General features: G+C 35.8%; 3 protein-coding genes across 3 annotated transcripts; 2 read left to right on the top strand and 1 right to left on the bottom strand.

Moving 5' to 3' along the window:
* Positions 1-734: 734 nt before the first annotated feature.
* Positions 735-15,677, bottom strand: LOC131528526 (GTPase IMAP family member 8-like). Its single transcript, XM_058757745.1, has 10 exons — positions 15,455-15,677; positions 13,798-14,502; positions 12,988-13,668; positions 9,862-10,508; positions 8,639-9,266; positions 8,428-8,535; positions 5,085-8,260; positions 2,845-3,550; positions 2,041-2,715; positions 735-1,831 (listed from the first exon to the last, which is right to left on the bottom strand). Exons 1-6 carry the CDS (start codon positions 15,489-15,491, stop codon positions 8,429-8,431), a joined length of 2,805 nt encoding a protein of 934 aa, XP_058613728.1. The 5' UTR covers positions 15,492-15,677; the 3' UTR covers positions 735-1,831; positions 2,041-2,715; positions 2,845-3,550; positions 5,085-8,260; position 8,428.
* A 521-nt stretch (positions 15,678-16,198) lies between these two features.
* trim110 (tripartite motif containing 110) lies at positions 16,199-21,430 on the top strand. Its single transcript, XM_058757733.1, has 8 exons — positions 16,199-16,238; positions 17,209-17,702; positions 17,995-18,090; positions 18,224-18,460; positions 18,936-18,958; positions 19,094-19,239; positions 19,444-19,715; positions 20,623-21,430. Exons 1-8 carry the CDS (start codon positions 16,199-16,201, stop codon positions 20,893-20,895), a joined length of 1,581 nt encoding a protein of 526 aa, XP_058613716.1. The 3' UTR covers positions 20,896-21,430.
* Positions 21,431-22,143: 713 nt separating this feature from the next.
* Positions 22,144-25,540, top strand: cbln12 (cerebellin 12). The gene is made up of 5 exons (XM_058745079.1): positions 22,144-22,240; positions 23,282-23,459; positions 23,567-23,923; positions 23,994-24,113; positions 24,275-25,540. The coding sequence occupies exons 3-5, from the start codon at positions 23,648-23,650 to the stop codon at positions 24,470-24,472; spliced, it is 594 nt and encodes a 197-aa protein (XP_058601062.1). The 5' UTR covers positions 22,144-22,240; positions 23,282-23,459; positions 23,567-23,647; the 3' UTR covers positions 24,473-25,540.
* The last annotated feature ends 403 nt before the right edge of the window (positions 25,541-25,943 follow it).

Below are 25,943 nucleotides of genomic sequence, written 5' to 3'. Positions count from 1 at the left end.
GGCCTTTACGCTTTGTTTTCTTTTAGATGACGTTTTTTTTTTAATAGAAAATTATTTTATCTTATAGGTAATCATTCTTACAAGAAAAATGCCATTTCCAGGAGTATGGCGTACATAAATCCCCGGGTTGTTCTCGTTGTATTTCACATCTTTTAGCTATAACATTGGAGTTGTTAATTGCTACAGAGTTACAGTAAGAGAGCTGTTCGGTTTACAGTAGCCTAGTACTAAAACACTGAGTGGCTACGTTGCTAACAAGTTGCTAAATAAGGACTACAACTACCACAAGGATGTGAGTTTATGTGTTTGATGACTTGGACAACAGTTGTAGTCCATAGATAACAACTTGTTAGAAACCTGTGTTTAGAAAACATAGTCTTTCACATATTCATATGCATTTTATGGTGTAGAACAAAGTATAAAAAATAGGAAATTAACCACAAACCTTATTTTATTCAGAAACCCAAAACTGATAGCCTACATTTAAAAATCCTTATGAAATTACCAAGGAGCCCATGGAAAAATCTTCTAGGACAGCCTATCACTAAACTGCTCTAATTATGTGGCCTTTAAAAAAAAGTGGTGTTTGGTGTTAAATAATAAAGATAAATACAAAAAAAAAACTGCTAGCCTATTATTATAATTTTCAGAAATGCTGTTTTTATTTCTGCCTTGGCAAGGACTCCTCATACGAAGATGTTTCACACATCACAAAGGAATGTCATATATTCAGGTCAGGAGATTGTTTCATCTGAAGAAGAAATGCGGTATTTCAGGGTGTTGGAGGTTGTGGCTGTTTTAAAAATAAAACAGCACAACAATGTTTGCAAGCAGAAAGATAAAACTATCATCTAGGAAAGCCTTTAGACAACTTGTATTACATCTGGTAGTGTAATATACTTTAACTATGTTTTGTGAAAAATGCTACAAAATAATTTGAAATTACTTTTTGCCAACTTAAAATGAAATAATAGCTTAAAATGTTTTAAATGCATGTTTTTATTAGTAGCAAAAATGCATTTGATTACTGCTGATACATCAAGGCATCAGAATTAAATGGAATGGGAAAGGAACAGACAAGATTATTATCAGATCATTTATGATTTCAGATCACAGATGTATGGCACAGATGTGAAACTAATCTTCCTTTACCATCTGAAAAATTATGGATTAACATACAGGATGTAAACACATTTGTCAATTTTGCAAATGAAATCTAGCATTAACATTTTCTTTGTTTCCTGGCTTAGTTTGAAAACAAATGATAAGAGAAAAATATATAAATGTACAGTATTAAAGCAAATACATACTCACACACAAGCTATTATCAATCAATAATGCAGTTTTGAGCAAGAGAGGTGTCTGATTATTACAACCAGATCTGTCATGATGGTATAAATAAGGAAAATTACAGAATTCATTTTAAAAGTTTAAACTGCTTTCATTACTTGGCTATACATATGAGTGTGGAAAATGAGTGCATACTAATGAAAGAAAAAATAAACCAAAATCTGTATTATAAAAATATAATCACATTTAACTTATTTCACGCACACACTCTTGTTATCTTTGAAGGCTGGTCTAATTTCAAAGATTTGCACTAACAAAAGTCTTACAAAAGAAACTGCACTAACAAAAGTATTTTCAAGGAGAAATTCATACAAATAGTCACTTGCTAATAAATAGCTGTGTTGTTATTGATTATTTACCTCTGCAAGCCATCAGTGCCATTAACTTTGTGTGACATCCTCTGAAAATTCTGATGAGCTTCTATAGTTGAACACATTAGCTGGATTTTCAAGCCATTGCGTAGTCTTGTCGCCGTTGCCCACTACATAAAGAAATTTGATTATTATGAAAACTGAGTATAACATGTTTTTATTGCAAAACCTTTTTATAAGCGTTAGAGAGAATACATTTATTTAGGATCATTACTAGAAACTGTACAATGAGTACAGTTGAAGATTTGCTGCTCGTTTAGCTGTTTTAGAAATAGACAAAAAAATCATTGATCAGCAGGGAGTTTGTCAGGCTACTTACTATAAGGTGGATCCAGCTTTAAGCTTCTTCTCTCTGACTTGTCTTGCTCTGACCCATATCCCAGACTACTGTCAGTCTCCATCACTGCTTCCACATGTGTCAGGAGATCTGTGTTTTCTCTGGCCATCATCTCCACTTTCTCCATCAACTCTCTGACCTGTTCCCTATCATCCTGCTCCATGTTGTTAAGAATATGGTACCTGTTTCCACATTCATTGATCAGCCACTGCAGAGCTTCTCCTTCACTCTCAATGTGCTCTTCAATAGTGGATGTCCCCATCCAGTCTCCCCTGGTGAACACCACTATACAGTACTTCCAGACATTTCGACCCAGGAGCTCCATGTGCTCCTTGACAGACCTTAAATACGCCTTACTGAAGGCGACACCAGACTGCAGAACCAGCAAAACTGCATGAGGTCCTGGTGAACACATAGCAACACTTGACATGATCTCCTGCTTGACTGACTCTGAAGTCTCTATTACAGACGCGTACGGCCACCATCCAGGTGTGTCAATTAAAATGACTTTTCTCTTGTCAACCTCTCCCTCTTTCATCACACACTTTTTGGCCCTGTTCTCCTTTTGTGTTTTTTTCAGGATGGTATTCGCCAATGAGGTCTTCCCAACAATTCTGCTACCCATCAAGACAATCCTTAACTCTGGAAAAAAAAATTCTGCCAGAAAGAACATGAACAGTGCTTAGCATGCAGCTGGAGTTACATTATATAACTTATATAATTAAAGTTGTTCTATTAATTCTACAATGCTGTCAAACATTTTCTTAAACCAAAGATGCACTATACCTGCTAGATGTTGTTTCAAGGTTTGCATCTTTGTTTTTACTTGAATTTCTCTCTCTTCTGCTTGTTTCTTTACTGCCCTTCTCTTTTCCTCCATTTCCTCAAAAAGTTTGCTGTCAATTTTTAAAGCACTGTCCTTCGTGCTCGGCTACCAATCTCTCTGTCTCATGAAACAGTTTTTGTACATTTATCCCCCTGCTGTCAGTATAGTTGAAAACATGAACTCTGTTCCCACACTTTTGTATTAGAGCATCAAGCTCTGTCCCTGCTCTCTCAATTAGCTGCTTGCAATCTGCATCTCTTTGCTCTGTGTTGACATACATGAGCAGAACGACGGTGTGGTTCCAGATCTGCTCACCAAGAATCTCCATGTGTTCCAGAACACTGTTTAGATGCATGTCTGTGAATGATTCATGTAGATTGATAACTAGAAGGAAGGCATGTGGAGCAGGACACAGTTTTAAACTATGCACAAACTCCATCTGTATATACTTTGCACTCTCTGCCAGTGTGAAGCTCTTCCACCATCCTGGTGTCATTACTAAAGTAACAGACCTGTTCTGATTTGTCCTCTGTTTCATTTCACTCTTGATTATCTCTTTGCCCACTTTCCAGTCAATATGACCAAGGATAGTGTTAGCTGCAGTGCATTTAAGGTCCGATTTACTGCCTATTATAATGACCTTCATCTCTGAGAAAGTTGCACAGTCTGCAAAAGAAAGTACATGCATCTGTAATAATCTTTTTTCAGTTTAACATTTTAACATTGTTTAAAAAATTATGTGTAGACTGTGTAGTCTGATAGTGCATGTGGTTCCTTTATTTACATTACATTACATTTAGTCATTTAGCAGACACTTTTATCCAAAGCGAATTACAAATGAGGACAATGGAAGCAATCAAAATCAACAAAAGAGCAATGATATGCAAGTGATATAACAAGTCTCAGTTAGCTTAACGCAGTACACATAGCAAGGTTTTTCTTAAATTATATACTAAATAAAAAGAAAACCGATAGAATAGAAAAAGAATAGAGCATGCTAGTGCTAGAGGCCTTTTTTGCTTTTGTTTATTGTATAATAAATAAAAAAAGAAATAGAATTAAAAAAGAATAGAGAAGCTAGTGTTAGGTTTTTTTTTTTACATATATATTTTTATTTGTAGTAAGCAATTACCTCTGTCAATACAAAACTATTGACACATTTAATGGTCTAGTTTGCCCTGCTTTGTTATTTTGAGTTTGCTATCAGGTGGAAAGTCAGATGACATTACTACTTAAATTTGACAATATTACAAGGTTACAAGAAACATTAATTATCTTATCCTCCTATATGTATGCCATTGTAAATTAGTTGAAACCTCCTAGGTTTTACTTTCACTGTAACCGCAATCAGATCTCTTGCATTATGAAGTAAAAATGTTTAGCCTCACAAATCACAATACTGATTTGTACTTGCTGGGAATAAAATAAGATGAATTTAATTCTTACTTTCAGTTAATAAGTAATTCATTTTAAAAGTCTGGTGACTTTTTAATGGAGGCTATTTGTTCTAAAATTCCTATGACACCTGCAAAATTGGTAGCTCTGAAATAGTTTGCAGTGGAATCTGTTCACATTGCTGCTGCTGTTTTATCAGTGTTACCATTCAAAATACATTTTATTGCAAAGGTTGTCCTAACCAAACAACATTTTTGTGGTTCATGTTCTTTTGTTGCAAGTAACTTGTGTGCGCCATGATACAACCATTCCACATACATAAACACTGAACACTGTGATAATTAAATAATATTTATCATTCACACTTAGGTACAAAACCTGTCACTGTGGTGTCTTTTCAGAAGGTACCTTTGTACCCCACCCATAATGGTATGCATTAGTAGGCTACCTTTTGAAAGGGTGCTTAATTGAGTTAAGTTAAAACCAAATAAAAATGTCATGGTATAACTGGAAGCTTATATATAATGCATATGCATATACATATTATCTCTTAATATTATTTGCCCAAACAAAAATTACTTAAGATAGCTAATATTTCAGGTAGAAGGTTTTGCAGTTATTTAAAACATATTTTTAGTCTGTTATGCTTGATAAGATGTTGCACTCTTTCAGTATTTTTGCAATGACTCAACTGTGTTACATATGTTTTCATGATACTTTGTCAAACCATCCAAAAAGTATTTAACTGGTTTTGTGGCAAACATTTAAACCTGAAATGTTTAACATTTAAAGAAAAGGAACTCACCGTAATTACGATCTGAGCCCCCTTCTTCTTCCATCATGTGTTGCAGGCCGTCAGTATAAATGATCACAAAAGATCTGGCTGCACTCTTCACTGAATTTTTTCTCTTTTCTTTGTTTTCACCCCACTTTTCTTTTTTAGCTCTGCTTTCTCTCTGTGTCCTGTATTTGGATAATGATTTCAGATACTTTCAGTTTGTTATTGCGCATGTTTGTAAATGTGTCTCTGGCCTGTTTAACTTGATGTTCTGGTTTATCAATCTCTCGAAAATCCCAAGTACAAACTCCACCCATAACTATTAAACTGTTTTTGTTAAACATGAAAAATAAATAACCATAAAGACACCAAATAATTTGTTCTTTACCCTGTTCTCTCAAGTGTGATGTGCTTGCATTATGAACTTTCAGTTTAGTTTTACTTCATAAACAAGAAAACAGCCTGACAAAATATTTTCAAATTGTAAATTCTGTTGGAGGGAAATCAAAATTAATTAAATAAATTAATTAGGTAAAAAATTGTCATGGATACAAAACCTGACTAAGGCACACAGTTACATCTTGATTAAATTAATTAATGAAATGTATTTTTATACATCTACAGCATAAAACAGCTTAAAACTTATGCATCGTTATGTTTAATGCAGAGAATCACCTTGACATTTTACAACTTAATCTCCATGATATATATGTAAAATATCACGTTATAAAACACTTAAAGCCACTTAAATCAGCCTCATGAACACTGTTGTACCCAACACATGTGCACATATAAACACACTCACTGTTTTTAGCCATAGCATTTATTTAACATTGATACAGAATTGATTGGGACAAGACAGACAAGAATTAATATTGGAACAATTAGCAAAGAATGATTTTATTTCACAAATATGTGGCACAGATCTCCTGCTTGACTGACTCTGAAGTCTCTATTACAGACGCGTACGGCCACCATCCAGGTGTGTCAAATAAAATGACTTTACTCTTGTCAACCTCTCCCTCTTTCATCACACACTTTCTTGTCACGCTCTTCTCTTGTTTTATTTTTAAGATGGTATTCACCACTGAGGTCTTCCCAACAATATTGCCACCCATTAAGACAATCCTTAACTCTGGGGAAAATTTCTGATTCTGGACTATCTCGTTTCTCACTTTACAGTCATTCTGACCAAAAATGGTTTTAGCTGCACTACGTTTGTACTCTGCTTTACAGCCTATTATAATGGCCTTTATCTTACGAAGAGCTGGAAAATCTGCAGGAGAAATTCAAGGAACCTGTAATTATCACGTGTAGTTAGCAAACCTTAACAAATTAAGTATCATATTTCAGATGTAGTCAATTGTGCAGATTGCATACTTTGCATGTGGTTCGTGCTTATGGTTCACAGTATTACAGCAAATGCATTTTCAAAGACTTTGCAAATACACAACAATGGCCACATTTAATGCTGTAGTTTTGTTGTTTTGAGTTTACTTTTATAGGTGGCAAATCGTGTGACATTCTTAAATACTTTGTAGGTTACAAAGTTTTCCAGCTTAGTTTTGTAAAAATGAAAACTGTATAAAAAACATTTATTGTAACATCCATGATCTAAGGGAATTGTAAAGTTGCTGCTTTTAAACTTGATGAATCTAGGCTTTACCTTTACTGTGAGTACATTGAGCTCTCTCACATTTCAATGAAGTTAAAAGTTTTGGTTTTAGTTGTGTTTATTGGAAATAAATCTTTGAGAATAAATAAATCTATGACGTGCCAGGTGATGTATATACTTGTTTTCAGCCTTATTTGAACAACATACATAGTGATGTTATAAATAGTTTTTTAAAGATATCAGATACTTTCCACTGTCTAAAAATATATGGTTAAGTCAAATGTTTAAACATTTATGCACAATATTACAACAACTCACTTTCATGGCGATCAGAGTCCTCTCCTGCCTCCATCATGCGTCACAGACTATCAGTGTGAAGTTCTTCAAATTTGCTTCAATATCTTCTTTCTCTCTTTCCTGTTTTTATCACTTTTAATCTCCTTTTTTCTCAGTTCTCATTCTTTCTCGTTTTCCCCCCTTTTATACAAATAAATAATGAATCTAAAAACATTTTCTGTCTGTATTTGTGCATGTAATAAATGTGCCTCTGCACTTGATGCACTGGTTTATCAGCTTCCTGATGAGAAATACTGAGAGCTCCACCCCTATGATTGCTTTGCAAGGGTTTTAGACAAGGATATTTGAGTCACAAGCATTTTTCACCTTCACCTTGCTAATTTAACTCTGTATTGAAATGAAAAGAACTTCAAGTTACTTCAAGTTTTTAGAACACTTAAAAACTTGAAGTAACAACATAAACAGACCATAGATTTCTCAGGCTTTACTGAGTGTATTTGTATTCTCAGGAACCTAAAACTAAAACAGTGTTGTTCATAAATAATGTTATATAACCAGCATAATAGAAATATTTCCCTGCTGAGGCTGAGTGGATTTGTTTTGTCAGAGCACTTTAAACAGTGAATCCACATTTAACATTGTTTACGTCATAACAGCTTTTCATGAGTAGGAGTGGCCACTAAATTCACACGCTATTCGCATGGCAATGTGGAAATTAAACGTAAAAAGAGAAAATAAAATATTATATAGAATATTAAAAAAATGATGTGGTTCTGTGGTTTAAGTTACAGGTTATGCATCATAATGTCAATTTCAATAGCTCTATTTATGTAGCTTACTGTATATTTTAACAAACAGGTTTGGTGTTAGAATGACTGAAAGAAATGGATGAAGAAACAACAGTGATTACACATAACGCAAGTAAATAAGTTTGTAGACTCATTGGTGTACTCATCAATATGAGTAGATCTGACATGAAGATAACCTGATGGTATAAATAGTAAAGCTGATTACAAAAGTCAAGCTCATATTTACAATTTAAAAGAAATCTTATATGCAAGTGAACAAGTTACCATCCTGCTGTCGTTACTTTGTTGTACAAAATATTTAAAAGTATTGCATGAAATGCTATTGCTTTCTTTATTTTTCTCTTTCTGTTTTTTTTGTATTTGCATCTGCAAACCATCAGTGATCTTGACTTTGTGTGACATTCTCTGAAATGTCCTCTGATAAGGTCCTGAAGTTAATTGCAGTTTGTTTTCAAGTCATTTCTTAACTTGGTTTTCAGGCACTGTGGGAAGAAATATGATAATTAATAAAACTTTTTATAAACATGTTTTACAATTTAAAACAAAATGTATTGCAATTAAATTATTATTTAGTTGTATGCGTGTATAAATGTAGTGGATGCACTGTAATTGTTTTCTTTATTTTTCAATTTCTGTTTTCTGTATTTACCTCAGTAATCTTGATTTAGTGTGACATCTTCTGAAAAGTCTGATAAGGTCATGTAGTCAGACATAGTTTCTGTGTTTTCAAGCCATTTTGTAATGTATTCTCCATGCACTATTGGGAGAAATGTAACAATTAATAAAACTTTGTATAAACATGTTTTACTGACTGACAGTAATCAAATCATTTTTAAAGAAGTTTTTTTCAGGCTATTTACTGTGAGGTGGATCCAGATTAAAGCTTCCTCTCTCTAACTTGTCTTGCTCTGACCAGTTAGATCCGCAGCCACTGTCACTCTCCTCCATTCCTGCTTCCACATGTGTCAGGAGATCTGTGTTTTCTCTGGCCATCATCTCCACTTTCTCCATCAACTCTTTGACCTGTTTCTTATCACACCACTGATTGTTGTTGTTTAGTACATGATACCTGTTTCCACATTTATTAATCAGCCACTGCAGATTCTCTCCTTCACTCTCAATGTGTTCTTCAATAGTGGATGTCCCCAGCCAGTCTCCCCTGGTGAACACCACTATACAGTGCTTCCAGACATTTCGACCCAGGAGCTCCATGTGCTGCTTGACAGACCTCCTATGTGCTTCAGTGAAGGCAGCACCAGACTCCAGAACCAGCAAAACTGCATGAGGTCCTGGTGGACACATAGCAACACTTGACAAGATCTCCTGCTTGACTGACTCTGAAGTCTCCTTTACAGACGCGTACGGCCACCATCCAGGTGTGTCAATTAAAATGACTTTTCTCTTGTCAACCTCTCCCTCTCTCTTCAAAGATGTTTTAGACATTCTGACCTCTTGTTTGATTTTCAGGATGGTGTTCATCACTGAGGTCTATCCAGCAAGATTGCCACCCATCAAGACAATCCTTAATTCTGGAAAATCATAACTTTTCTCTGCTAGGAAAAAAGAGAGAGTTCATAAACAGCATAACATTAGAGCACATAATAGAGTGATGCAGGGATGACATCAGAACGTGGAGGACTAGTTCGCAGCTGGTTTCCTATGTGGGGTTTTATAATGGTGTTTTTCAATTTATGAGTAAAATAAAGCCTGTGGTAAACAACTTAAAAATATGTTGACGTTTCACACACCCATACAGAAAACATAGATTTTGAAACAGTTAAACTTACCTTTGAAAATGTATGTTTCTAATAAGTAACTAGATGTCACTGTCAACAAAATCTGAAAGTATCATCAAGTTATGTTTACCACAGGCTTTATTTTACTCATAAATTTAAAAACCCAGTCACAAAACCCCATTGGAAAAACCTTGAAGGAACCTGCAGCAAATAAGTCTTCGGGTTCTGATGCCATCCCTGCACCACTCTCTACTCCATATGTTCTATTAATTGTAAATTGCTGTTGAGCATTTTTTATGCACTATACCTGTTAGACATTCTTTAAAGGTTTGAATCTTTGTTTTTACTTGAATCTCTCTCTCTTCTGCTTGTTTCTTCACAGTCCTTTTCTTTTCCTCCATATCTTCAAACAGTTTGCTGTCAATTTTAAAGCACCGTCCTTCATGCCCTGCTACCAATCTATCTATCTTATGAAACAGTTTTTCCACATTTTTCCCCTTTCTGACAGTATAATTGAAGACATGAACTCTGTTCCCACATTTCTTTATTACAGTAGCAAGCTCTGTCCCTGCTCTCTCAATTAGCTGCTTGTAATCTGCATGTCTCTGTGTTTTGTCGTTATACACGAGCAGAACGATGGTGTGGTTCCAGATCTGCTCACCAAGAATCTCCATGTGTTCCAGCACACTGTTTAAGTGCATGTTTGTGAATGGTTTGTGTAGATTGATGACTAGAAGGAAGGCATGTGGATCAGGACACAGTTTTAAACTATGCACAAACTCCATCTTTAAATACTTTGCACTCTCTGCCAGTGTGAAGCTCTTCCACCATCCTGGTGTCATTACCAAAGTAGCAGATCTGTTCTGATTTGTCCTCTGTTTGCTCTCACTCTGGACTATCTCTTTGCCCACTTTCCAGTCATTGTGACCAAGGATGGTATTAGCTGCATTGCATTTATGTTCTGCTTTACTTCCTACCATAATGATGTTTATTTCTGAAGGAGAAAAAAAAAACATTTATCAGCAGAAAACATGTATTATTCAAATGTTTAGTCAAATTAGATGCAGTTTGTAGTATTAAAACAATTTGATTTGAAAGCCTCTGTAAAGACAACACTGGCCATATTTATGCTGTAGTTTGCCTTGCATTGATGTTTAGACATTGCTACCAGTATGAAAACAGAAACTCTTATGTAGAAACTTATTTATCTTAATCTTTAATATCTAAAGATGTTGTGAAGTAGTTACTTTATAATTTTAAAGTACAGTGTCTGTACTGATTAACTTGATGAGCTGGTTTATCAGCATCCCGGAACCAAGTAGTCAAAGCTCCACCTCCATGATAGTTTTGCAACTGTTTTATACAAGGGTGTTAGCATCACAAGCAATATTTTTCACCTTTATTTTTTTTCTTAATGTGTCTATATTGAACTGCCTGTTTAGAAATGGGAAGAGCACTTCAAAACTGCATCTTTGGTCAAAAAGTGTTGAAAAAGATCAAAAGGGAGCTGAAACAACATAATCATTCCGCACTTTGATAATTAAACACATATTTATCCTTATTACAAGTTGTGTCTAAATGAAACCTTCTTGGAAATTGGAATTAAGTACCTCAATTTATAAAAACTCTATATACTGAATATGTACAAATAAAAAGAAATGTATTGCTTATATTGTTATGTGTTACTTATATGTGTCTTGTATTTCTCAAGTAATTTATTTTAAATTATTTTAATTTGAATGTTTTAAGAAATATTAATAATTTAAAATAAAAGTCTGTTTACCATGTTTGTAGAGCTGTTGTACTTTTTCAACCTTTATGCAATGACCCAACTTGGTTATTCATGTTTTCATTATATTGTACCAATTATGTAAATAAAATTATATTTAACTCTATTCAGTATGTGGCGAACATTTGAACATTAAACATTTAGGAAAGAAACAGAGCTCTTTTCTGCCTCCATCATGTGTTGTCAGTTTAAATAAACACCACTGAACACCATTACTGAGGCAGAAAAGACAAGGGATAGAGTTACAAACTGAAAGTTCAATGGCGCTTTAGTGAAAAAAGACACCAAATAATTGATTTAGCCTGTTCTCTCAAGTGAACTGTATTAGGAACTTTCACTTTTACTTTATTTCATAAACAAGGAATGCACGGTGGCTGTTTTGTTTAAGTTTTGTTTAAGTTTTGTTTAAGGGAAACCGTAAGCAAAAATGTATTTGTCATACATAAAAGCATTACACAATGTCCATGCTGTATTCAAAAACACTTTAAACAAAAGTAAAGGACTCGAGAGTCATTTCCTGTTTGTTCTTGCATGTAATAGGCTACATCTGTCTTCATCTTACTGTTCTCCTTCCTCAGCTTCATGAATATTTCCTTTAAAATAGTGATGACAGTTGCAGAAAATGTCCAGTCTGGTTATATATATCAGAGAATTCGGTTCTACTCAAATATTCACAGAAAAACACACTCAAGGTATGTTTTTATTCAGTACAGTTATTTTAATGAATTACACCAAAAAACAGATACATGAATGAAACGAATGGAATGCGAGGAGAACAGACAAGAATTAATATTAGAACATTTAGCAAGCAATGTTTTAAATTCACAAATACACGGCACAAAACCTACTTTACAATGTGAACCATGATGAATGAAGAAACAACAGCGATGACAGGTGTTATGCAGATAAATAGGTTTGTAGATTTTTCACAATACACTCAAAGACATTTTTAACTGGCTTTGTTTAAATAATAAATTATTTGAATAAGAAAGAACATTTGAATAAGGGGGGGGGGTCATGTGACACACAGCAGCCACAATAGCACTTATGTTGTGTTAATTTTTTGCACTTTAATGTTTCTGACGAGAGAATTCGCCAGAAGGATGTATTCAGTCAGCGAGCGAATGAAGAAAACACCAGCATTTTAGCGATGACTCATCTGAACACCTCTGATTGGTCATTGCATTCATAAGCTCAACAGCATCATGTGTGATTGGTTATAATGCGCAGTGCTGTAAAAACGCTCAGCGCCAGCCAACGAACTCAGATTTTAATTTAAACCGCGGTCACACTGCATGCGCTGAACGATTTAATCACGCTGGTGTGATTGTATGAAATATAGAAAATATTATTCGGCTATTTTTTGTCTTTTGGAAGCTGCATTCAAAATCCACTTGGCTCAGAAATCTGAGGGGGCACGTGCCTTTGAATGGGTATGACGCCTCCAATTGTTTTCTTTATTTTTCAGTCTCTGTTTTTTTGTATTTACCTCTGAAAACATCAGTGATCTTGATTTAGTGTGACATCTGAAAAGTCTGATAAGGTCCTGTAGTCAGACACAATTTCTGTGTTTTCAAGCCATTTTGCAATGTATTCTTCCTGCACTATTGGAGGAAATATAACAATGAATAAAACTTTGTATAAACAAATGATTGTGTTACAGTAAGTTTGTCAGGCTACTTACTATAAGGGGGATCCAGATTAAAGCTTCCTCTCTCTAACTTGTCTTGCTCTGACCAGTTAGATCCGCAGCCACTGTCACTCTCCTCCATTCCTGCTTCCACATGCGTCAGGAGATCTGTGTTTCCTCTGGCCATCATCTCCACTTTCTCCATCAACTCTCTGACCTGTTCCCTATCATCCTGCTCCATGTAGTTCAGTACATGATACCTGTTTCCACATTTATTGATCAGCCACTGCAGAGGGTCTCCTTCACTCTCAGTGTGCTCTTCAATAGTGTGAGTGACCAGCCAGTCTCCCCTGGTGAACACCACTATACAGTGCTTCCAGACATTTCGACCCAGGAGCTCCATGTGCTCCTTGACAGACCTCCTATGTGCTTCAGTGAAGGCGACACCAGACTGCAGAACCAGCAAAACTGCATGAGGTCCTGGTGGACACATAGCAACACTTGACATGATCTCCTGCTTGACTGACTCTGAAGTCTCTATTACAGAGGCGTACGGCCACCATCCAGGTGTGTCAATTAAAATGACTTTACTCTTGTCAACCTCTCCTTCGCTCATCACACACTTTTTTGTCAGGTTCTTTGTTCGTTTCTTTTTTAAGATGGTGTTCACCACTGACGTCTTTCCAACAATATTGCCACCCATCAAGACAATCCTTAACTCTAGGAAAAGTTTGTCTGCCAGAAAGAACATGAAAGTTCATTAAGAGTGCTTAATATTCAGTTGGAATCATGTAACCTATATAACTCCAACTTTCTATTAATTATGCAAAATTGTTGGCTATTATTTTAAAAGATGCATTATACCTTTTAGACATTCTTTCAAGGTTTGCATCTTTGTTTTTACTTGAATCTCTCTCTCTTCTGCTTGTTTCTTCACATTTCTTCTCTTTTCCTCCATATCTTCAAACAGTTTGCTGTCAATTTTAAAGGACTGTCCTTCATGCGCTGCTACCAATCTCTCTATCTCATAAAACAGTTTTTGTACATTTATCCCCCTGCTGTCAGTATAATTGAAGACATGAACTCTGTTTCCACATTTTTGTATTAGAATATCAAGCTCTGTCCCTGCTCTCTCAATTAGCTGCTTGCTGTCTGCATTTCTCTGCTCTTTGTTGTTATACATGAGCAGAACGATGGTGTGGTTCCAGATCTGCTCACCTAGAATCTCCATGTGTTCAACCACACTGTTTAAGTGCATGTTTGTGAATGGTTTGTGTAGATTGATGACTAAAAGGAAGGCACGTGGATCAGGACACAGTTTTAAACTGTGCACAAGTTCCATCTTTAAATACTTTGCACTCTCTGCCAGTGTGAAGCTCTTCCACCATCCTGGTGTCATTACTAAAGTGACAGACCTGTTCTGAACTGTATTCTGTTTCATCTCACTCTTGACTATCTCTTCACCCACTTTACAGTATTCCTCACCAAGAATGGTATTAGCTGCACTGCATTTGTATTCTGCTTTACTGCCTATTATAATGGCCTTTATCTCAGGAAGAGCTGGACAATCTGCAAAAGAAAATTAAGGAACCTGTAATTATCACTTGTAGTTAGCAAACTTTAACAAATTTATTATAAGTTAAGTCGTGACGTACTGTCAAGTATGGTGACCCATACTCGAAATTGGTGCTCTGCATTTAACCCATCCAAGTGCACACACACACACGGAGCAGTGGGCAACTGTTGCTCCAGTGCCCGGGGAGCAATTAGGGGTTCGGGCCTTGCTCAAGGGCACCTTAGTCATGGTATTGAAGGTGACCTTCAATTCCTGCCAGCATGAGAATCGAACCAGCAACCTTCAGGTTACAAGCCCAACTCCCTAACCATTAGGCCACGACTACCCCCATCATATTATCATTGTTTTAGGTGTAGGTATGGTCAAATATATAAATTGTATATTTTGCATGTGCATTTGGCTCATGTATGCAGTTTGTAATATTAAAGCAAATGCATTTTCTGCAGTTTCACTCCCATTGTTGTGTTTGCTTTTAGGTGACAAATCAAATTACATTATTACACACATTTAAGATTACAAAGTTTTCCAGCTTAGCTTTGTATCATTAGCTTTTGTACAGTTATCTTAACATCCATTATTTAAAGACATTGTGAAGTTGTTGCTTTGAAACTTAATGGAAACGTCTAGGTTTTTCTTTCACTTTAACCACAGTGAGATCTTTCGCATTTGTATTAAGTAAAAGGTTTTGGCCTCACTATATTGATTTGTACTTCTTGGGAATAAATCCACGTACAACTAAAGTGATGTTTATACATTTTTTTCATCCTTTGAACAACACTGTAATACATAGTGACTTTGTATATAAATTGTTCAATTCTTCAAATTTGAGATATAAGAGAAGATATTTTGAAGACTTTTATGTTAGCTGATCAACTGTTCAAAAGTATATTATATAGGTTTGTGTCACACTTTTAAGCATATATGTACAACATGAGGAAAACTCACTGTCAGGACGATCAGATTTCTCTCCTGCCTCCATCATGCGTCACAGACCGTCAGTTTGAAGTTCTTGAGGTTTGCTTCAATATCTTCTATCTATCCTTTTTTCTCACTCCCAATGTCCCGTTTCGTAGTTCTCAGTCTTTCTCTGGTGTCTCTATTTTATACAATTAAAAATAATAAATCTTCAAGCATTTTCTGTCTGTTTTTGCGCATGTGCTAAATGTGTCTCTACACTTGATGAACTGGTTTGTCAGCTTCCTAATGAAAAGTACACTATGTGCCACTCCTTTGCAGCTGCTTTGCAAGGGTTTTTAGACAAGGAAGTTTGAGTCTCAGGCATTTTTTTCACCTTTATTTTTTTTTTAATTGAACTGTCTGTATTAAAATGAAAAGAACACAACTTGGAGTAACAAAATAAAAAGACAGTCAGTTTTATTGTGTTTTGTAATCATAATATCTAATATATATCAGAATATTATATCTTGATTTATTTTACGTAGCAATCTGTGTAATTTAAACAGTTACCAGTTGAAATTGATTTACTTCCATTTCTTCCCTCCACTCACTCACCTCATAATTGCTTCTGTAAAGGACAGGTCATGTGATGGCTTAGCCGTTCTCTGTGTTGAGAGGTCACTCAGTCTGATTAAGAAGACATTGCAGGATAAGCCAGCTGCCCCACACGCACATACACGCGCACGCACACACACACACACACTTACATGTACATTTGGGTTGTGTTTCTGTATGAAATCATCCTTCACACAAGGCTTCAGGACAATAAAAGGTAAGCCTTTTCAGTTTTATAGGTTATGCATCCCAACGCCAACCATGTAATTGTAACCAACTACATTCATTCAGATCAAGAAGCCACTGAGAAGTTGATCTCTTGATTTCCCAGTTGCCTGGGTCTGTTATTGCTTGCAAGGAGAACTTACAGGGCCAAATTTGTTATTTCTGTGCGATCAGTGTTACCAAACAGAATTGCAAAAATAATGACCGAAACAGTTTCCTAAATGCTCCTCTCATCTCCCATTGCTAATCAAACAGTCTCATTCCAAACTCATGGCATTGGATGGGTTAATGTAACTAGGGTGGGCTGGTCAGATACTTCAAAAAAACTAATAATGCTAATTCTAATAATGTCACAGAGCCAGTGTTTACACTTTTTGGAAGAATCAGCCTACAAAAGACTGATTTATAGCATATTAACTTACAAAAAATTAAAATAAACATCACCTTTTATATAATAATTTAATGACTTCAGTAGAGGCTCATGGGAGATTACCTAATTTGTCCAGTAGTCAAATGGAACAGCTTACTAAAAATAGTTGATTAGGAGACAGATTAACTATATAGTAGAGCTTATAGTTTGTGCCAAATAGGCCTGTATTAATCCGTGTAGCATTTGACTTCTTATGAGTGACCAGTCATTACTTTTCAGTGTGTACACTTTTTTGTTGTATTTGTGTCATGCATATTTAATGCACTGGGAGTAAATGGCTAAATGATTTAGAAGCTTTTTTAGGAGCAGACATCAACAAAATTATATAAAAAATATTCAAAAAAATAAAATATAATAAAAATTAAATTGAATTAAAAAATGTATAGTATCATCCCAAACTTATTCCATTGATTAAGTCAGTGTAGCTGTGTTGGGCTGGTTGGGATACGCAAACTTCACTGTTTTGGTAAAATATTACAAAATATTAGAACAATACATTACATTTGTTTACATGTTTAAAATAAATTTGCAGCTGCTGTGGGCTCCATGGAGGAAGAGCACACATGCCCCATGTGTCGTGACCTATTTGATCGAGCTCAACCCTTTCCCTGTGGCCACAGCTTTTGCCTGACCTGTGCCCAAGAGGCCTGGAGCCAGAGTACCGACTGTGGCAAGCGAAGATTTGTATGCCCACAGTGCCTGGAGGAGCAGAGTGTGGTGGTATGTGACTGCTGTCCGGAAGATGAGGGTAATGAGGCTCAAGCTGCAGTGAAGACCTGCCTGCGATGTGAGATCTCTCTGTGTGAGCAGCATCTGCAGCCACATCTGCAGCGTCCTGCTTACAGCACTCACCTGTTGGTGGAGCCACTGATGGACGTATCCCGCCGCAGGTGCCCTGCCCATCAGGAGTTATTCCGGTATTACTGCATGGATGATAGGGAGTATGTCTGCCCAGACTGCATTTTGGAAGGACGGCATGCTCAACACCGGGTCAAAGGGGTGAGAAAAGTGGAGGAGGAATACAAAGTAAGTCATTAGATCTATTATACTGTTGTTTAAGAAAAAGCCCTGTTGTGGGATGTATTATTGATTATGACATCGCAAATATGCAAAGAGTGGACCCGGCATTTTAATTTGAATGTGCAGTGTCTGCTTTCATTTATTCTTTTGAATTATTCAGTTGATCTTATTTTAATTAACTGTCGTAATCATACACACTTGCAGCGCAGTTTTAACGTTTACTGCACTTTTGTTATTCTTCAGTACAGCGCAAGTCTCGCACATTCACAGGAAATAACTTCTTCTGTAATGTGTATAGGTCAAATTACAGAGCCTGTTTGAGAGAGCAGAAGGGAAAGTAAAGCAAGGTCAAAAGATGCTTCAAGAACATCAGAAAGCTTGTCGCAGCATCATAGTAAGTTTAAGCCTCTTTGGAATCTCATCAAACAAAATATTCCCAACCTGAAATATAAGGACTACAGGTTCTCATAACTGAACACAACATGCATGCATTACATATTCTGTGTGTGTGTGTGTGTGTATTTCAGGAGGACTCCTCTGTGAGTGATGTCTCCCAGGTGTTACAGATGGGTTCAGCCCTGCAGGCTCAGGTGAGCCGACTGGTGTCAGCTGTGATAAAAATCACAGAGCAGGAGAGACAGCAGGCCATGGAGAGGGTGCAGGAAGAGTGCAGCAGAGTAAGAGAAGATCTGAACCAAACTGAGAGCATCCACCGCTTCTTTGGCTCCCTGCTGGATGAGAGCGACCCCTTCCTGCTAATCTGGGTATGAGGATATACTTTAAAATTTTCTAGATGAAATGCAATCGAGCCTCATTCACCATATTCTGATATTTTATTAGTTATTATTTTATATTTATATAAATACATTCCATTTAAATAAATACATTCTAGTAAAATATGTCATACCAAGCTCTTATCAAATGTAGACCTATGTATTTTTTAACATTGTTTGTGTGTTGTTGTGTGATGTCTGCAATAATACAGTTAAGGCATGTGTCAGTTTGATTTCATAATAGCTGTTGCAACATTACTTGCTAGAACAAGCATTGCAAGACAGTTTAAGACCAAAACCAGCATAATACAAGATTTAATTGACTATGGACTCATTAGCCTTTTTAATGCATCCACAAGACTTTGTTACTGAATACTTTCTCTGACTGTACAAAACATGCAGTTTTATTTAGAATCTTTACAGATGTCGTTTAGATTAAAGAGATTAAAATCCTAACTTTTCACAGGTATTCCAAACAGAGGATTCGCAGTAAGTCTTTAGATAAACTGTGATTTTTTTAGTGAGTGTCATAGCATAATCTTGTGATTTGTGAGTGTTGTATGTTAGGGCGTAAGTGTGTGTGTGAATCTTTTACTGTATTAGTTGCTCTATTCTTCTTTGTAGGATGATGGCAGAGCTCAGCTCACCTCTGTTCACACCACCTCGGCCCAGCATGGATAAGAAACGTGTTTTAGAGAATGTGGAAAATAAATATAGAGAATTCATAGCTGAAACCCTGCGCTGCCTAATTGAACTCAAGAGAGATCTCTGTAAGTAGGGCTATTAATATAAATACAGTCCATGATGGGCCTTGATCCCACATTTAGATTTTTTAAGTAATATAATTCTTATTATTGATTCTCAGCTAACCTAAGCATGAACAGAATCAATATTTTCAGTTTTTTTGTCATTTGCCTTGTTTAATAGTGCCATCTAGTGGCTACATTTCTAATGGCTGTCTCTCTGTTATGTAGTAAGCAGCCTATTAACCCTGGACAAAAACTCAGCCCATCCTCTCCTAAACATCTCTGAAGACTTACGGACAGTGATGAGGGTCAAAAACCGCTTGTCTGTCCCTGAGCATCCTGACCGCTTTGACCACTGGTCTCAGGTGGTCTCCTGTCAGATATTTTCTTCAGGAACCCATTACTGGGAGCTGGAGGTGGAGGGTTTCTGGGATATAGCAGTGACCTACCACAGTATTGGGAGAAAATCAAAAGAAGGCACAGCCTTTGGCTGCAACAAGGTAGATTATGACCCTAATACACACTTTTTGATGCCAAATATGATGATCCCTCTGTGACCAAATTTTTTAAAATATAAATGCACCCATATATTTTTTATATATATATTGGAATATAAATGTGAAAAATACAATCATAAAATTTTTTACTTTTTATTATTTTGTGTGTGTGTGACGACAGAATAAAAAAGCGTTTAATCTAATAATTTTAGTATTAAGTATTTAGAAAGCAGAATGAAATGATAATCATCAAATTTAACCAAATTTTAATAATAAATATTAGTAGTAGTACTACTAGTAGTAGTAGTAGTAGTATTTAATTATTAAAATACGTGACCCTGGACCACAAAACCAGTCATAAGTAGCACGGGTATATTTGTAACAATACATTGTATGAGTCAAAATTATCGATTTTTCTTTTATGCCAAAAATCATTAGGATATTAAGTAAAGGTGATGTTCCATGAAGATATTTTGTAAATTTCTGTTTGTGAATATATCAAAACGTATTCTTTTATTAGTAATAATGCATTGCTAAGGACTTCATTTGGACAACTTTAAAAGTGATTTTCTCAATATTTTACTTTTTCTTTTTTGCATCCTCAGATTCCAGATTTTCAAATAGTTGTATCTCAGCCAAAAATACATCAATGGAAAGCTTGTTTATTCAGCTTTCAGATGATGTATAAATCTCAATTTCAGAACATTGACACTTTTGACTGGTTTTGTGGCTCGGGGTCACATATATATTTTTTGTACAATGTTTCTCAGAAAACAGATCTTAAATCAAATTATATAAAAACTGAATTTGTTTATTATTCTATTTAATTCATATCAGAGGCCTAGCCCATTTTATATTTTAATCCATTATGTCCTATGCATTATGATTTTCTGTTATCTATCTTACTCAGATATCCTGGAGCCTGACACAGCAGCATGACAGGAAACTTGCTGCCTGGCACAACCGAAAGAAAACCCACCTCTCTGCAAAAATGTCTGGCAACCATTTGGCAATCACTCTGGACTATGATTCTGGCTCCATCACCTTTTCAGAAGTAGGTTCGTCATCCACCCTGCTCCCTCTGCACAATTTCAGCACCAGATTCACCCAGCCCGTCTGCCTAGGCTTTGGCCTCTACAAACCAGAGCTGAACAGCAGGGTCACCATCCTCAAGAAAATATGACAGCATTTACATCTCGGATTTGGGTGAAGACAGGAACTGACAGTCATGTTGAAATTTTTATTTTATAAAGAGTTATATGTTTCTTGAGGGATATATGATGCTCTGGCTGAAGAAAAATACACTTTATTTTTCAAGAATCAACAAATGTTCCAAATATGTACATGGTCAAAGATTTTTTTAGCATGTTTTTTTGTTTTTAGCATTTTTAGAAATTTTAGCATTTCTTTTTTTATCAGTGTCAAATTTTTATCACTAGGTATTTCATCTTAATGCTTTCACTGTAATTTCAAGGGGAACAGAGATCCAATGCATCTTTCTCCAATAACGGATATTCAAAATTTGCAAAATATAAATCTCAATATTTCCTTTTAGTTTGGTGAATATATTGCCAGTGCCCTTTTTTTGAAGGCTCTTAAATGCATAAAAGTGCAATTTAAAATGCATTTAAAATATTGAATATTTTCCATGTCAGCAGCCTTTCTCATCACAGCTCAGGAAAGACACTATAGTGAAGGGTTTGGGATTGTGATGCACCATCAGCCAATCAGCACTGTCAGCTGTTATGTACAGTTCATGTGATTGAAAAAAAAAAAAAAATATATATATATATATATATATACATAATATAATAAAATAAAATAAAATAAATGATGTACTGTCAAGTTGTCCTGCACCAGCTGATAAACCACCATTGAGATCTCACTGTTGGCATCCCTTCCTTCAACATCTAGGTTCAGGTATCCTTACTAAAGCAGTGCAGCCATTACTTTGTTTTTAAAATACACGCACAATTTAAAAAATAGCCCTTTAATGAACTGGCCATCCATTCAGGGTTTTCCCGCCTTTGGGAAAATATATGACAAATATAAGCAAAATATAAGCACAGTTCACTCTTCTTTAATTAATTAATTAATTAATTTTTTTCTTGTGATGTTCAAAAATCCAAAGTATTTTGTGTATTTGAGAAATCTGAACATTTTCTTTTATTGTATTATCCTTTGTGCCCTTTGATGCTTATGATCCTTGTGGATTAGTCATGTTTTGTGGGACACTGGGTCATATTAGGTTCTTGTTTTCTTCTATATGCTTTCTACTGACTGTTGGCTATCATTTACAGCTACAAATGCCAGTTTGGCCGTGCTATTCACATCAAAGAAAGATTACATGGATTATTAGAGAAAGTGAGAGAGGGAGAGAGAGAGGTGAAGCTGGTGGAGTGGGTGGGAAGGGGAGGGTCTTGAGAGACAGGATGAGTACAGGAAGATCTGTAAGCTGTCAGATTCAGTGTTTCTCCACACTTCGCATCATTACACCTGGGAAACCGAGGGACAGCCCACTAAATCAGGTAATTTTGCTATTTTTTCTTACTTAAGAACTTCATTTCATCTTATGATACTCCAGAGGAAAGAAGCTTTAGTAAAAAAAAACTGTTTATTACACAAAAAAAGGTATTTTGTCTTGTTTTCTTGTAAATTCATCTGTTGTTTTTTTTATTAGATTTATGCTTTTATAAAAACAATAAGGTAAGAAAATTGAAATACATTTTTATTTATTTAAAGGATATATAAAGGATAATAATAATAATAATAAAGGATATTTAGATATTTTTTTACATGGAAACAAAGCAAAATGCTGATTAAGATTTTTTGGAGTTAGGTTAGTGCTTTAAAAAGATTTTAAATAACCTAAAGTTATTATAAAATGTTTATAAATAATGTGTTAAAATTTGGGGAGAGTGAAGTTTTGTGAAGAAAATAAAGCTATTGCCTTGTGAAAGGAGTGGAGGCATTCAAGGACAGCACTGAGCAGAATTAGTTCTTATTTAAAAGCGCACAAACACTGAGGTTTCACTAAAGACCAGACGCAAAGAAAGCTGACCTTTGTAAATGTCATTGCTTCATAAAGACTATAAACATGACTTGAATAGTAAATTAATGTGGTTAGTTGTGCCACTTAAGACCTGATATAGACATACTGTATCTTCAAATTCCGAGATGTACATACTTGGGTTTCAGGACTTTGCATATTGTAGCCGTTTTAGCGTGCCAAGGCACTGAGGAGAGAGAGGACGTTCGGCCAATAAGCACCAGCAAAGGAGAGAGTGATAGAGGATCTGCGTAGGGGAGAGAGGTCCTGCGTGTTGTGGAACGTCAGGAGGGAAGTGAGAGCGTGTTAAAGACAGATGGTCTCTCAGTGGAGTTGTTCTTTTTTCTCTCTCTTGTTCTCACTCTCTCCTGGATGCTGCTCCCCTCAGCTGAAAGAGATCCAAAGTGTTACCTCATGATCTTCATCCTTCACTGCTCCTCTTCCTCCTCCCCCACACAAGCATACCTGTTGGCTTGCAGAGCTCCTCTTATCCTCTCCCTCTCTCTTTGTCTTCTCACAGGTTGGCTATGATGATGGATTTTTTTCAGGATGGTGAGAAACCTTTAAGTGTCCTTGCCTTTGGTCCCCTACAGGCAATTTAACAAGCACAGAAGTAGCTCTTCTTCGGGAAAACTGTGACAGACAGGAGGGTGACGACAAAATAGCACGAGAGAGACAGAGAGAGAGTAAAAGAGCAAGTGAGTGTGAAAGACAGAACCAAGGATTTAAAGATCTATAACTTTTACAATAGCACACAATTTCACAGATTTTGAGGATCCTTCACTTATTTTTCCTCGGTTTCCAGAAGACGGCCTACTTGATCAAATTTTAGGAAACACTTGCACCTGATTTCATCTGAGATATCACAAGCTGAAATAATAAGACAATGCTGCCCAGCTCTGGGTTGCCAATGCTAATACTAGCTACGCTTCTGCTAATCGGCCCTCTAGTGGTCAGAGGGCAAAATGACACGGAGCCCATAGTACTGGAGGGTAAATGCCTGGTGGTCTGTGACTCCACACCCTCTTCGGAACCAGCAGGTAATGCGTTGGGGATGTCTGTGCGTTCAGGTACCGGCCGTGTGGCCTTCTCCGCTACACGGCAAACCAACCATGAGCCCACAGACATGAGCAATCGCACCATGATCATCTATTTTGACCAGGTAAGCAGTCTTTACACATTAAAATACTTGAAAGTAGATTTGCTCTGTTTAATCGGTCAGTTTTTGTCAGATCTTGGTGAACGTTGGTGGTCATTTTGACCAAGAGAGCAGTATCTTCCTTGCTCCGAGACGAGGAGTGTACAGCTTCAACTTCCACGTGGTGAAGGCATACAACAGGCAAACCATACAGGTACATACTGCAAATTTTTTTCTTGCGCTCTTAAAAATAAATGTATTTATTGACATATATATGGTTACATGAGGAACTGTAACATCCATGGAAACTTCCATTGCACAAAAGGTTATTCATACTGGAAAACTTGCTGTGAAAACTTATTTTCCTGTTCACAGGTGAGTTTGATGCTGAACGGATGGCCGATGATCTCAGCCTTTGCCGGAGACCAGGATGTGACACGAGAAGCAGCCACAAATGCTGGGCTTGTGATCATGGAAAGAGGAGACAAGGCTTACCTCAAGCTAGAAAGGGGAAATCTAATGGGAGGCTGGAAGTACTCTACTTTTTCAGGCTTCCTGGTCTTCCCTTTATAAAGGACGATTGTGTGAACAGCTCGGAGATGAGGAGGAGAGAGGGTGACATGCTAGCTAGGGATTTTTATTTTAAGAAAATGGAAGTCACAGAAAAGGTCATATTTGTTCTTAATATTAAGCCTAAAAGTGGCAGAGCAGAGAAAATTAGATTTTAAATATTATAATTAAATATGATTTATATTGTATTATTTAAATATATAATTAAATATTATTGAGAACAAGATTTGAAAAAATAAAAATTACTAAAAAGTCACTAAAATGAGTCTTTTTTGTAATGTATTTCAGATAATATGCTAATGTGTATGATTAAACTGAAAAATGGCATTGGGGAAATAATATGTCCTAATAATATACAGTATTTGAAATGATGTTTTTTAAACAATTCAATTTCTGAAATCACTTTTAATTCAAATATAGCTTATCGACTTTATGTGAGATTTCTGTTTCTCATATGTTTGCCTGCTTATGGAGCTGTGTGTGTGTATAACATAAAGCTTTGTAAAAATAAATCTCACTAAATCGAACCCCTTGACCAAAAATCAAAATTCCTTCTTGTTCTGTGTGAAATGAAATATGACTTGTCCTCAACCTGTGTTACTTCTCTGAATGAGGTGTTTTACCTCTAACAACAGCTGTTTGTAAATATAGCTCTCAGCATCAGTTGGCACGGTTGACCAGGAATCATCACAGATAGCAGCATAGGCATAATGGATAACGGATACGAACTACAGTGGCACTGGTCGAGCAAAGGCAGATGGAGTTTTTGGCAGGCAGACTTGCAAGTGTATACTGGACTCCTATGGACCATGCAGGGTGGGCTGTCACAGTCAATAAGTTACGCTGCATTGCTTTAAAGACACACTTATTCACACATACAGAACAAGGAAAGAAAGAGAGCAGGAAAGAGATAAGGAGAGAGAAAAGGAAACAGCAAGAAAAGAAAGACTAACTGATTTTAACACAGTATTTATTTATTTTTCTATCCTGTCTGTGAGCATTTATTTTTGAAAGACCACAGCATGCCACTCTAAGAAAGTAAGGTCAAAATTTCATCAAAGCCTGCTGTTCGTGATGTCTAATAAATAATAATGTTAAATGAGTTATGTGGATGAAAGTTATTTATCATTAATTTGTCCTAACACATATAATCCAGTATCAAGTACAAAATGTACAATATATATTAATACACACAGATTTTTTAATTAATTTTATTTGAATCACCAGAATAAATAATTAGAATATTATTGAAAGTGCTTTTATCATCATCCATTCAAGCCTGTTGTTTGTGTTTTAATCATGCTAAATAATTTATCATTAATTTGTTCAATGCTGTGTGATCCAATGCACAGTGGAAAATTAATAATGGTTTATATAAGCAATGTTATTATGTACATTTTTTTGTTTTAATATCAACAACTAATAATAATTTGAATATTATTTAAAGTGTTTAACATCATATACAGGTTTTGTG

This window comes from Onychostoma macrolepis, chromosome 02 (genome assembly GCF_012432095.1).
Source record: "Onychostoma macrolepis isolate SWU-2019 chromosome 02, ASM1243209v1, whole genome shotgun sequence".
Classification (NCBI taxonomy): domain Eukaryota; kingdom Metazoa; phylum Chordata; class Actinopteri; order Cypriniformes; family Cyprinidae; genus Onychostoma; species Onychostoma macrolepis.
The sequence above is the reverse complement of the archived record's forward strand: the minus strand, read 5'-3'. Positions and strand labels throughout refer to the sequence as shown.